Source organism: Lycorma delicatula, chromosome 12 (genome assembly GCF_047948215.1).
Source record: "Lycorma delicatula isolate Av1 chromosome 12, ASM4794821v1, whole genome shotgun sequence".
Classification (NCBI taxonomy): Eukaryota; Metazoa; Arthropoda; class Insecta; order Hemiptera; family Fulgoridae; genus Lycorma; species Lycorma delicatula.
In genome coordinates, this window is record NC_134466.1 from 2,990,713 (window position 1) to 3,005,496 (window position 14,784).

The following is a 14,784-nucleotide window of genomic DNA, read 5'->3' on the forward strand; positions in this document are numbered from 1 at the left end:
ATTTAGTAAACAGTAATAAATAACATTGTACGAATTAACACGCAAGATATATTAACAAAAACTACCGATTGAGAATGAGATAATTAAAATGAAACCGCAGCATTTGCTTATTGCGGCGCCAATAAGCCGTAGACAGTCAAAACATTAGAATGCCCGTCGCTAGACGAGAGTAATAAAATAAACAATTAATAGTGGAGTTCGTAGTAGCAGCAATGTTAAAAGTGACGCTAATAATTACAGTTCGAACCGGGTCGGTTCGGTTTTAAGTCTCTCATCCTGTACATATGAAAGTAATTTCGTTCACTAGTAGTTAATTTTCGGTAATAAAATAAAATTTAAAACAATCGCATACAGACTTCGTAAACTATGCGAGGTATATGACAACTGAATTTCGTTGTAATAAAACAGGTTTGGCTAATTATCCTTTGAATTATTTATTAAATTAAAATCTATCGGGAATTCGGTAAAAATAGCGTTTGATAAATTTAGTACGTATCACATTCTACCTTCATTATATAAAAACTAACAAAATAGAAAAATTCCAGTACAGTACATAGTATTTATTTAATACCTAACGCAGTATTTGGAACTATCTTGGATTTAAAATGCATTACGATTTTGATTCGACAAAGTAGATGTCCACATTACGGCGGTGAAAGAAACTAGCACCGCGTGAGAATTCAGATAACCGTACTAAAAGATCAGCGAAATCGTAAAAATATAATATAAACAAACTTTGTTGCACAGTTAAATTCCTCAATTAACAAAATAATCTGATAATTACGCAAAAATGGTAACGTAATTTTTTCCATACAAAAGTAATAAGTGAAATCGGTCAGCCGAATTCAAAAATTAGTCGGATCCAAAGTTCTTTAATAATAAACTCCACTGCCCGGTCAAGGTAACCCAAAATATATTTTCATCATCGCTTGAGAGGCGAAATAATAGTAAGTACAAAACCATAAAGTTAAATCGAGTAAATGAAATAACTATAAGAAAATTCATATAACATTAAGGACTTGGAATTTAGCGTTTGAAATAAATTCAATGCTTTTTTTATCGCATTTCATTCAACGTACACGTGTAAAAATTACTTACGGCAGAAAAGTAGAGAATAATAGAGGAAAAACCTTCGCTACATCAAAGAGGTTAACGAATATATATATTTATTATTTGTAACCCGATAACAGGAACGTATAGTAAATTTCATTACATTCTGATAGTTCATTTAAAATAATTAAAATATTAATAATAGTAATCGACGTTTTATTTTTTTAAACAAAATCAGAATTTTGATAATTTTCAAAATTATGTTTTAACAGTAGATTTAAATTACAATTTTACTGCACAAAGATATACGCAGTATTTACATCTACATTAGTAAACCTAAAAGTGAGTTTGAACTTAAAAAAAAAAACCTTAAATAATAATAACACACACCTCATTGGGTGCAATAAAACTAATTTTTATCTTTCTTTAAACAAAAATATATCGCTTAGAATAAATCCTTTTCTACTTCAGCCTATCACCTTGAATTGATTTTCTTTATTTGTACAAATATAATTTCAAGAAATGCGATTGCAAATATTTTTTTGGAAATTTTGAACCGAACCGAAACTTTTTTCATATAATACTTTGAAAATAGATTTAAAGAACATTTCAAAGGACATAAATTAAGAAAATTAATTTTTTACAAAATTTGTTTAGCTTAAAACTAGCGTTTACCTCATTTCCTCTTCTCAAAGAAATCCAAAAAAAAAATTATCTTATAGAAAAAAAAGGGTCTTACACTTCGAACGGCGTTCTCCTCCTTTAAACAAAATATTTGTTTAACAATTAACTCGTTGGATATACATTATAGAACAGTTAATAAATAAAGACTGAACTATTGCGTTAAAAGCACGAAAGCGTTTTCATGGGGGTTTTTAACCCTCGAAAATAACACCTGGTTCCCGAATGAAGTTTTTTTTTTACAAATCTTACACTTTTTTGTAATGTCGTAATAAATGTTACATTTTAAAAAAATCATTCGGTCGTACTTCGACTGATTTAAACATTAATTTTTGGTGAAATTATTACAAAAGTTGATCGAATGACTATTACAAAAGTTGATTCTGTATTCGGCTCAACGAGTAGGGAACGGGAAAGTCACGCGCTACTCTTCTAGTACTCGTGGTATGAAATATTAGAGATACTTACGCTTTTTTTTTAATAACTAAAAAAGTTTAAAATCACGTCACCGTCTACCGTTTGGTTACAGAACGTAAGAAACAAAACTTTCTTAGATTTTAAGATACCCTGACAAAAATGCTCAAAATATTATTGAAAATTTTCTGGCAGGTCCTTTAAAAAGTAATATTTTATTAATAAAGAAACACTTGAGGGCACAAAAACACCGACCGATTGTTCTCGAGAAAAAATAGAAACAAGCAAGCGATCACGGTAAAATTTAGACGTTAAAATTAGCCTAATTTGATAGTCGACGGTACACAAGGAACTATTTTTACTAAAGGAACATGCCTGATCTTAAACTACCACCATCGATGTACCCTTTATGAGTTAGTCGGAGAGTTTTCGATTTGGTTTACAAATTTTAACCTCTCGCAGCAGGTAGTATTTGAACCGGCAAATCTCACATTATAAAACTAATTATTATAGATAAACCTTCATTCTGATCGAGACACAATAATACATTATATAGATTACGTCTAAAAAAATTACAAAAACAAATTATAAGATAAACAAGAGATGAATATTAAAAATTAAAAAACACGACTGCCCAAAAGAAACTGCTGACAAACGTTGTTCTTTTTCTTTTGGTTTGGTTCCATTATGATTTTCTATACTAGTAAACACCCCGCTTGAATTCTGAAAATCGGAAGATCGGTTGCGAAGATGTAATATTTCCGAATAACCGTTATTTGTTAAATCGAAAGTATTTGATAAACGCAAAAGTTAGCTTTCAATCTACTAAGTAACAAATTTTGAAAATCGGACGATTGTTTGCAAAAATATTATAAGAAGATCCCATTGCACCTCCCAAAACAGCACCCTACGAGCATTATACGTGTATTACCAATCGATGATCGCACGAGGTTTCTGCATCACTTCACCAGTAGCCTTACCACTCAGTCCCCCATGGGAAGCCATATTATTAGATAGATCTATTTATTTTATTTTTTTCTATTTAAATATTAAATAGAAATCTTTATTAAACAGAATTTTTTTTAATCTATTTAATATTAGTCTATTTTATTTAACGTAATTTTCTTTCTTTCCTGTTTAGCCTCCGGTAACTACCGTTTAGATAATTCTTCAGAGGATGAATGAGGAAGATATGTATGAGTGTGAATGAAGTGTGTAGTCTTGTACATTCTCAGTTCGACCGTTCCTGAGATGTGTGGTTAATTGAAACCCAACCGCCAAAGAACACCGGTATCCACAATCTAGTATTCAAATCCGTGTAAAAATAGCTGGCTTTACTAGGATTTGAACGCTGGAACTCTCGACTTCCAAATCAGCTGATTTGGGAAGACGCGTTCACCACTAGACCAACCCGGTGGGTCAGGAATGGTCGAACTGAGAATGTACAAGACTACACTTCATTTACACTCATACATATCATCCTTATTCATCCTCTGAAGAATTATCTAAACGGTAGTTACCGGAGGCTAAACAGGAGAAAGAAAGATTAAGTTCATCATAATTTATTTTATCGATAATATTATCGGTTGTTGAAGTTTATAAGTGTCGTATGAAAAAAAGTATAGTAATGGTCAATGACGTCACTCTTCCAACGGAACCGCTATTAAAGAAAATATTGTCTATGCAGCTGGTCGACAGCATTACGTCATCGAGACTGTTTTGTAATCGTATAGATTTGTTTACACGTGATTTAAATTCATATAATTGCACAATACTAAGAAATGAAATTCATTTATTAGCTTATTATTATCAATAATATTCAAATTCGTATCCCCCTATTAAAACTACGTTATCATCCGTCTTTATATTTTGTAGATAAACATCTAAGCTAGTCAGGCAAGAACGTATGTTCTGGAAAGGCGATCGATAAACGGCAATCAGTTTACGGTTCCCGTTATTAATTCTAAAATTAATACCGACTGAATTCGCATTTTTTAACTCTTCTTTCTTTCTTTTTTCCTGTTTGTCCTCCGGGAATTACCGTTCAGGTATTCAGAAGATGATATGTACGAGTGTAAATGAAATGTAGTTTTGTACAGTCTCAGTTCGACCGTTCCTGAGATGTGCGGTTAATTAAAAACCCGACCGCCAAAGAACACCGGTATCCACGATCTAGTATTCAAATCCGTATGAAAATAAGTCACTTTACTAGGACTTGAACCTGGAACTCTCGGCTTCCAAATCAGCTGATTTGGGAAGACGCTTTCACTGCTAGACCGACCCGATGTGTTGCATTTTCAAACTCTAGTTACACTATTTCGTGTTTAATATTTTTATCTACAAATAAACATATACCAGTCACTCTTTGCGAGTTTATTATTTTGAATAATAAATACGTTATAACCTAAACTGAAATTAAATTCAATGTCATCACCGATCCAAGTTCGGTCGATATAATAATCTGAAACTTAACTTTACTATTACTTAAGTAAAAAAAAATTTCATCAAAATGTTTTCTTATGTTCATATGAATTATATTTAGTTCTTTTTCTTATGCTTCTTATGTTCATATGAATTATATTTAGTTCATATTTAAGGTTAAAATCTAATCGAGGATTAAAATTTCAAAAAATAGTTTACTTCTATTGTATCATAGCAGTCATAAAGAATACACCGACTAGCAACGATCTAATTTTACCAGACATATTTTGGAACATAATCGTAATAATAACCCAAACAATTTTATTAATATTCTCAAATATACTGTAAGCCGTCGCACCCCTTAAGAAATCCCGAAAACTGTATTTTCGATATATATATGAAGGAACTATCGCATGAAAATAAACAAGAAGAAAACAAAAGTAATGAAATGTATTAAAAATAACAAAGTTGGTCCAATGAATGTGAAAATAGGAGGAGAAAAGATTACGGAGGTAGAAGAATTTTGTTATTTGGGAAGTAGAATTACTAAAGATGGACGAAGCAGGAGCGATATAAGATGCCGAATAGCACAAGCGAAACAAGCCTTCAGTCAGAAATATAATTTGTTAACATCAAAAATTAATTTAAATGTCAGGAAAAAATTTTTGAAAGTATATGTTTGGAGTGTCGCTTTATATGGAAGTGAAGCTTGGACGATCGGAGTATCTGAGAAGAAAAGATTAGAAGCTTTTGAAATGTGGTGCTATAGGAGAATGTTAAAAATCAGACGGATGGATAAAGCGACAAATGAAGAGGTGTTGCTGTAAATCGATGAAGAAAGAAGCATTTGGAAAAATATAGTTAAAAGAAGAGACAGACTTATAGGCCACATACTAAGGCATCCTGGAATAGTCGCTTTAATATTGGAAGGACAGGTAGAAGGAAAAAATTGTGTAGGCAGGCCACATTTGGAATACGTAAAACAAATTGTTAGGGATGTAGGATGTAGAGGGTATATTGATCTGAAACGACTAGCACTAGATAGGGAATCTTGGAGAGCTGCATCAAAACAGTCAAATGACTGAAGACAAAAAAAATATGAAGGGGTATTTGCAAGCCCCAATCTAGTGATTAGGTATCTCAATTAATATAGTCGAAAACGGGGAAAATTTTCAAGGATTGATCAAATATTTCTTTTTTTTACTTTTCTTATAACTTTCAAGGCTGACTTTCAAAAGAAAATGTAGAAACTTTTTTTTAAATCTTTAAATGAAATTTCAAAAATCAAGTTGATATCTTCATTTGTTACCGACAAATTAAAAAAAAAAAAAAAAAAAAATACTGTTTCATTGTTACTTTGTTTTCACTCTTTTATATTCGGAATGTTAAAAAATCCATTTTATTGAAATGGAACAGCGCAAGAACATGTACTCAAATTTTCATCCATTTTTCACTATTTTTGCTGGACGTTGATGAATCAGTCATTCAGGACATGTTCTTTTATACACTCCGGGTGATATTTAAGTACGGGAACAGCTTTTTGCTGTGTATCTGAGAAGTATTTGGAAACGGGAAGAAATGGAGTTCCACATTTTTAAAAAATCAGCATTATTGTTGGTTTTAAAATTTTATCCGCTATGTTGAATCACTTATTTTTTTTAAATAGGAAGGTGGACGTATGACGGATGATTTCGATTTAAAATTTTACAAGAAAAACCAGTGGTGAAACCCGTTTTTCTGTTAATTCCTTCGTTGTCGAGTTATAAGCAATCAAATTTGCGATGAAGGAAAAATCGTGTTAACAATAAAACGAGGTAAAACGCGCTTTTCCATTTAATACAATAAATACAAAATACTATAATCTTATTGTATTTTACATTCATAATGCATACAATAACGAATTTTAAACAGTGCTATAATATATATAACAAAAAAAAAAAAACAGATATTCAGTAGAAATTTCTGGGCTTGCAAATACCCTTCAGATAAATATCTAAAAACTGTTATCGGCATTTTTTTAAATTCTGATTTTGTAAGGAATGCGACGTTGTACAACATGACGGCTGAACTAACACAGCCCTTGTTAGTGTTACTGTATGTTCGATACGAAGAGTAGTACACGCCTTCCGATAAATTGATTAAAAAACATACATAAAATTAGAAAAATTGACTGCGTCGGGAAACGCAAGTAAGCATATAGTGGGTAAGTAAGCATATAGTATATATATATAGTATATATATATATATATATATATATATATATATATATGCTGTACTTTTATGTTGAAACAAGAAGCCGAAATGAGAAATTAATAATTCGTAATGTTGTAAAATAACAACCTATTTACCTTATAAATCTGTAACAAATTTTTTAATTTCAAAATTGTTAAATTTTTTTCAAAGTTTGCCGTATTAAATAATTTAGAACTGAAAACATTTAACTAAATTTTTAAATTAAATATTGTGATAATTTAAGTAAATAATACCTCGCTTTATGTAGCCGTTTAATTTCTAGTAGTATTCCAAATTATTATTTTTTATTATAATTATCGAGAAGGCTGTTGTTATTAGGGTTTGGGCCATTAATTCCGACATGAACTGTTTACAGTTTGTTATCGGATGTAATTCTGAAGGTAATATGTAATAAAAAAAGTTACAACGGGGGATTTTAACTCGTTTTACTTCTATCGCGATTTTTCAGTTTTTCCAACTTTTATTGTTCATAAATAAAAAACGAGGCGTTGAAGAGAAATGGTTTTCGACACTGTATTTTGTGTAAAACATTAAATTAAAGTCGTGTATCGTTTCCTATTTAAAAAAAAAAATTGTTTCAATATGGCGGATCCAATATGGCTGTCAAAAGATTTCAAACGCATCGTAAATAGAAATTTTCTTACTACATAGATCCGTCTTTGTTTCTACCTCCTAATATTCCACGTTTCATAATATGAATCCGTTTCCGTAGTTTAATTTTAATCTGTACGGTAATATCGTCAGGCGAAGCAAAACAAAAACCGTTGAAGATAGAAAAGGAACGTGAACGAAACACTATATATGCTTGCGAAACATACGTTACAAACTTCTTTCATTAATGCGGTTGAAAATAATGTTATTCTACACTTCACTTGTGTAATACTAAACGTATTTTAATGTATTAAAATAATTCTCGTAGATCTATATTGCAGTTTAACCGAATAGCTCTTAAGCTCTTAAATAACGGGTTTATTTTCATACCGGATTAGAATTGCATGACAAACGTAACATTAGTTACAGTTGTTACGGACTCGTCTCAGATTTTTATAAAATTTGAAATATAAAGACGTAAGTTACGAGTTATAAAACAACTTTTTTTTGTCAAAAACCCCTTTCACCCGAATTAAATCCCTCCTAATTTATGCAGTACCCGCACCAAAAAGTCTTTATATTGCACTATACGCGTGTAATACACATATAAACGTGAAAGATCGAAATTAGAGAATGTCGATCGACATTTCTTCAGCGAATGAAGACGCACAACAAATACGTCGGTGAAAGATCTAAATGTTTACTATTTCGTATTATACATTCGGAACTTCACCGGTATATGTCGATAAACACAGATAAGCTGTGGCGGGGGTCGAAACGATAACTAGAAATTAAAATTAAAAAAAAAAAATTACCCGAAACCAATCTCTAAGACTAATAGATTACGAGAAATCCTGCTAAAAAACCAAGTCCTAAAAAAAAAAATAATTACACTCGCTTTGCTCGCTAACCTCGTTCGGTTAACGTTAAAAACAATTATTGCAATTAAAAATGGTCGGGTTGTACGTATATAATGCGCTGATTAAATCGCTTATAAATCTCGTATAGCACAAGCTAAACGAGCCTTCACTAAGAAATATAATTTGTTTACATCAAAAATTAATTTAAATGTCAGGAAAAGATTTTTGAAAGTGTATGTTTGGAGCGTCGCTTTATATGGAAGTGAAACTTGGACGATCGGAGTATCTGAGAAGAAAAGATTAGAAGCTTTTGAAATGCGGTGCTATAGGAGAATGTTAAAAATCAGACGGGTGGATAAAGTGACAAATGAAGAGGTATTGCGGCAAATAGATGAAGAAAGAAGCGTTTGGAAAAATATAGTTAAAAGAAGAGACAGACTTATAGGCCACATACTAAGGCATCCTGGAATAGTCGCTTTAATATTGGAAGGACAGGTAGAAGGGAAAAATTGTGTAGGCAGGCCACGTTTGGAGTATGTAAAACAAATTGTTGGGGATGTAGGATGTAGAGGGTATACTGAAATGAAACGACTAGCACTAGATAGGGAATCTTGGAGAGCTGCATCAAACCAGTCAAATGACTGAAGACAAAAAAAAAAAATCTCACTTAACTGTGGAAATACCACAAAAAATAATAATTAGAATAATGGAATTCAAAAGCAGTTTCAACCTATCTCTTGATGTTTCCAAAAAACTGAATGTTTTACCCGAAGAATCTATACGTATAAAAATTATTAAGAGTATTTTTCAATAGTTGTAAAAGTCATAAAATAATGTGTATAATACAAGAAGTACGGATGCAGAAGATTCACAAATCCCGGCTGTATTTAAAGAACAGTTTCGAAATCATTTATCTATTTAAGACCTAAAATTTATATCACGTTAGACGATAGTATAAAGCGTATAACTGTTGAAAATGTCTTCATAAAGAGGTGAAGAAATGGATTACCAGTATTCAGGACACTACTGTTACGTTTTCTAAATTACATCGAATAAAATTAATATAGAACGAATAAAATTAAAATACGTTCAAATTTTCACGGTTTTGTGCTCCTGTTGATGAATGAACCTCCACCTTACAGGTAACGAGTAATAATATGAACTAGACTCGATGCGACAAACCTTAGATTAATTGTACTTAGATTAGGCTAGATTTTTGTATTACTGGCTGTAGAGACCTGCCGTAGGCACGCCCTTCGCAGCTAGACCCCCCCGGACGGGTTGCTCTGGCGGGCGGCGTCTCGGAATGGGATTATTAGGTGTCCAAAATCGATTACCTCTTGTGCGAAAATATTTTTTTTGAATGATGAAAACCGATATAACGAAAGTTAAATTAGAAATTTAACTCTAGAAAGATACTAACGAATCGGAATTTTCCTGTAATACAGTAACGACAAAAGTATTTGTTGTCAAATCCATTCTTAGATACAGTCCTAATTTTTTTTATCGTTAAGCGTGTTTAATTTAAGGAGGTTTTTAAAAAGTGTTTTTAATATATTTTTTATTTTCTACATTTTATCTTCATAAGTTTATACGTTACGGCTGCGCTAGAGCACATGTTTGAGCGTATTTAGCGAAAGATCGTATCGGTACGTTTTACCGACTGCAATCTGAACACAGGGTAAACTATTTAATTTCCGTATAACTAAGATACAGCGGAACAACAGTGTATCCGATACGTTTAACAGTTAGCGTTCAACCGGCTGACGATACGTGCGCCGTTTGAATCGTGAAAATCGGACGAGCGGTTGCCGAAATACTACGGTGGAAACTCATCACACCCCCTCACCGATTTCCGAACGGCGCCCCGGGGGCGCTTGAAAATATTATCATCCGATGGGTACCGCTGGGAGCGGATAGATTTACTTCCTGGGGGGTTCGAAAAAATCTTTCAGAGCGCTAGGACCAACCGATTTCGAGATATTTACGATTTTCTTACCGAAATTCAGATGCGGTTAAAAGGTATTAAATATTCCCCAAATATAACGTATATTAATAAGGTATATCGATAAATAATAATATAACAAGTATACATCTAATCACCGCTAGACATGTACTAACGAATCAGGAGTTTCAGCTAGTGAACAGTACATTCCCGTGCTAAGCTAAGGGGATACACACACACATACAAATGCCGTTTAGTAGGATAGAATTACCTGCGGCAATGAAGCTTTTAAGCGGTCCTCTGTGGTAGCGTCTCGACCTTTCATCCGGAGGACTCGGGTTCGAATCCCGGTCAGACATGGTATTTTCACACGCTATACAAAAATTGTCATTCATCTCATCCTCTGAAGCGATATCTAAAGGTGTTCCCGGAGGATAAAAAAATGTAACTTTAGGTATTCCAGAGAATGGAACTCCGTGTATTTATTTGTTAAAGTATTATCGGAATAAATTTGTATTTTAAATCGAATATACAAATTATACATCACTGGAGGCGATTAATTTGACTCACCGCATTCAGGGTACGCTGATAGCGACTGGACCTTTTCATTTATAAAATTCTGAAAATTTGATTAGATTGTTTATAAATGCGGGGAATTTGATTAATCGCCTCCAGTGTGGGAGAATAACATATTTAATTTGTAAATTTAACGTTGATTAGACGAGATTAGCAAACGTAGGTTACATATGGCGAAAATTTAAACTTCCTTCTTTACGAGCATTTCTTGTAATCTATTTACCGTAAGCGTGGTATCGAGTGACTTTTTTTTAATATTTAGTTATCGTTTCAACCCTCTACCCCAGAACTTATCTGTGTTGTCACATATTCTGGGGAAGGTCTGAATAAGTAAATATTTTGATATTTCACAGATGTATTTGGTGGGAGGCGATATGTACCGGAGAAAATCCATATTTGTCAGATATCGAGCATTCACAGTAACATACAATAATTGTCGACTAAAATTTTGTTTCGTATAAATTTAGTTAAGAATAAGGTTAGATTTGCTTAAAGTCGAGTCGAACAGAAATCTTGAAATGCGAATTAATCGGATAAACTACGGAAAATTTCAACCGACTTACTCGTAAACCTAACATTAACCTTGTTCTAAACTAACTATACTCGATTAAATTTCATTTAAACCGAGCGTTTTACTCCGCAAATAATGTATATCGTACGTTTACCAAAACCCACATCGTAAACTAAACCTAAATTAATTTAACCTTAAGTGAATTTAATTTCATCGAAACCGATTTATTCAGTCCCAAAATAAAGTTTATTTACACTTGTAATATTTCGAAATTTCGGTAAGGGTGCTGCGTAACTTGCAAGGGACGTAACTCGATGGAAGGCGTTTCCCACTAATAATTTTAATAGTAACGAATAACTTTCTTTTACGTAAGTTATATTCCAAATTTCATCAAAATCAGTGGCGAGACCGTAACTTATATAATTACCAAATTTATTATTAAATGTGGACATAAAATATACAGGAACCAGAGATAGTTAAATTTAAATTTTGCATCTGTTTCATAAATAGAACGATTTTCCTATAAATAAATTTATTAGTGCACCTTTTTAATTAGAATAGTCGATTTATTATACGTCACACAATGTCTAACAGTACAAACGCAAAGAAGAGTTACTAAATTACCTTTAACTTTCCCGTCTCGATAGCGCTACAGCCCTAGAAAGTATTGAAATCGGTCCGATTTCGCCATATGCGGTTTTCACCGGATCTTGACGTTTTGACGCCTAAGTAACCAAAAAAACCGAATGGAAATTGTCCTGTTGTTAATGTTCGTATAAACATGTGTTCGGTGTTTGCATATAAATCACCTTATATCTCCAGAACTATTGGACCGATTTAGACCAAACTTGGTCTGATTACTTCTTCGTATGAGGCGCATGCCATTAAATTTTCAACTTAAAAGTTCAAAGAGATGAGGCTGTGAAGCAAGGTCACCCTCAGTCTCGAGATTTCGCCTAATTAAGGTCATATTTTACTTAGGCGCATTTGTTAATAATTAAAAAATAACAATATTTGCAAAAAAACTTTTTTTTAAATCGCATGCCCGCCACAAAAATTGCTCTAATTTACTCCTATGTTGTGACGTCACAGGTGAGCGGTAGAATTAAATAAATGAATAATATTTAAAGTGTAAAAAGTAACTCGGTCTAACGGGGAAATTTGTTTCTATGTAAGTTGTGAAATTACATTAGTTATATTATATATCATTTGGTAATTCTGAGCGATTATTCCCCCGACCTCAATTTTTCCCAGATTGCAATACGTTATATTGGAGGTCAACACGAAGACGAAAGAAGAGACACGATTTGCCTGAAAGTTCGTAGATAACGTGAATGAGCAGTTGAAGATAACAAAAAGGGCAATATTCGTGTTCGGTTATGAGATAAACAAATAAATATATATATATAATAAATAAATTTAAAAGCATAACCAAACTTAACCTTCGCTAGTCAAAGTTAGCGAGCGAAGCGAGCGTAGGTTAAGTACGGTTAAATTATATTCATAGTTATATTGGTAATGTTCTGGAAAATTTTTTCATTTTTATTTTATTATTTAATTATGGTAAATCATTTATTTACGTACGTCTACGTTATATAGAAAAACCGAATTTTTTTTTAAGTCGGTTCAGTACCTCCAAAGTGTGATAAGAAAAAAATAATTTTTATTTTTTATAATTCACAACCGGTAGACTGAAAAATATATCATAACTAGTGTGTTAAGATCGGCTTGACTTATGACAAAAAAAGTCAAAATTCATTCGTTTAACAATCAGTTAAAAGAATAAATTAAATACATACACATACATAGATGTGCGCGCCCGCACGCAAACTCGCACAAAAATGCAAATAAAATCAACAATAATCAAACAAAAATCAACAATAATTTGATGATTATAAAGGATTAATATAAAAGCAATAAAGGATTAGGACGCGCGCCCACACACACACTCACGCACACATACAAACACACACTACAAGCAGGATTGAAACAAGTTATTCAATACTATTTTTTAAAATATAATAAAAATGGTAATACACTACATTCTATATTAAGTATATTTACATTATTAAGTCTATATTAAAAAGCACATACCATGATGTTAAAATAAAGACGTTAATTTTGTTTAAATAAAACAACACACATTGATGAAACGTAAATTTTAATTTCGTTTATCGCCCGTAACGCTAAGCGACTGGATCGAGTGAGTTAGGCTGTATACATGTTCGTCCATCTCCGCGTACAATCGGTGATCTTCAGTGTATACACGTCTTCTTAACTCTTACAAAATAGATTAATATTACGGTTGTTGTTTACAGTTTTTTTTATTATCAATTACGTAACACGTACGCGCACCCTCACATATACATTAAAAATCTATTTAAAACGACTAAAATAATAAAATAAATGTTAAAATAAACAGTTAAACATAATTAAAAATTTAATTTTATACATAAATATTTTTATTTATTATCAAAAGTTAATAAACTAAATAAAGGTTTATTTAAAAAAGAAAATAGATTAATATTAAAAAATGTAATTATAAAACCGTTTAGAAATCGAACTCAGATTTTAAAAATATACTGATTTAATAAATTATATTAAGGTTACCACTCTTCCGATCACCGTGGCGGTGTGGTAGCGTCTCGGCGTTTCATCTGGAGGTCCCGGATTCGAATATCAGTGAGGTGTAACATTTTGCTTATGCTAAAAATTTCCATTTTTACATTCCTTTGTAAACTTGTACGGTGAATCAATTCATCAGTTGTAGAAAAAAGAATCGATTCAATCGAATCTCATTTAATTTCAATTAAAATTTTATCTTCCCGGTAATGTATTATCTATTACATATACAATTATTTATTATATATACACAGTGTATCACGAATTTCTTCCGGGACTTTCACAACCTACTCGCGAAGATAATGGAGAAAATTTATAATAAAAATTTGTCCTAAAATGCTTCGTTTGCGAGTTACGTCGGATTTCAGCTATCCCGGTGAAATAATGTCACTGAAATTTTTAAAACATTAATTAAGGGACAAAATTAGTGAATCGTTTTGTTTTTGACCGGAAAAATCGAACAAAAATATATCCTAGAACCGTATCTGCAGTAGTAGTAGAAATCTAGTGTGAAATTAATAAATCGGGGTAAAAACCCTGTTTTTAATGTTAGAGGTACAATAACTTTGTTAAATAACTTTTAAACAAAACTTGTAGAGGATTTAATTCTAAACAAAACGGTATAGAGTAAGTTGAATCAAACAAAGAAAACTTTTTCACGTCTCTTTCATTAGCCGTAAATCGCAAACGAAGTATTTTAGGACGAATGTTTAAATGAAATTTAAACGAGTAGATTATTTTCACGAGTAGAAAAGGTTATGAAAGAGCCCGGGAAAACTTTGTGATACAATCTGTGTAAATATATAATAATTTTTATGAGGCTGTTATTCTTTCACGCAAAATCTACACGGCCGATCGAG

At 32.0% G+C, this 14,784-nt stretch overlaps 1 protein-coding gene across 10 annotated transcripts in view; it reads right to left on the bottom strand.

Moving 5' to 3' along the window:
• The window catches only part of LOC142333395 (dynein axonemal heavy chain 12-like), a 124,127-nt gene that overhangs the window by 61,895 nt on the left and 47,448 nt on the right, over window positions 1-14,784 (bottom strand). Inside the window, exon 1 of one of the 10 annotated variants that reach the window (XM_075380433.1) lies at window positions 13,397-13,549. The exons of the other annotated variants lie outside the window; for them this stretch is intronic. Coding sequence (XP_075236548.1) covers window positions 13,397-13,399 — 3 coding nt within the window. The 5' untranslated portion in view covers window positions 13,400-13,549. Of the gene's footprint in view, window positions 1-13,396; window positions 13,550-14,784 lie in introns of those variants that run through there. 10 annotated transcript variants of the gene reach the window in all.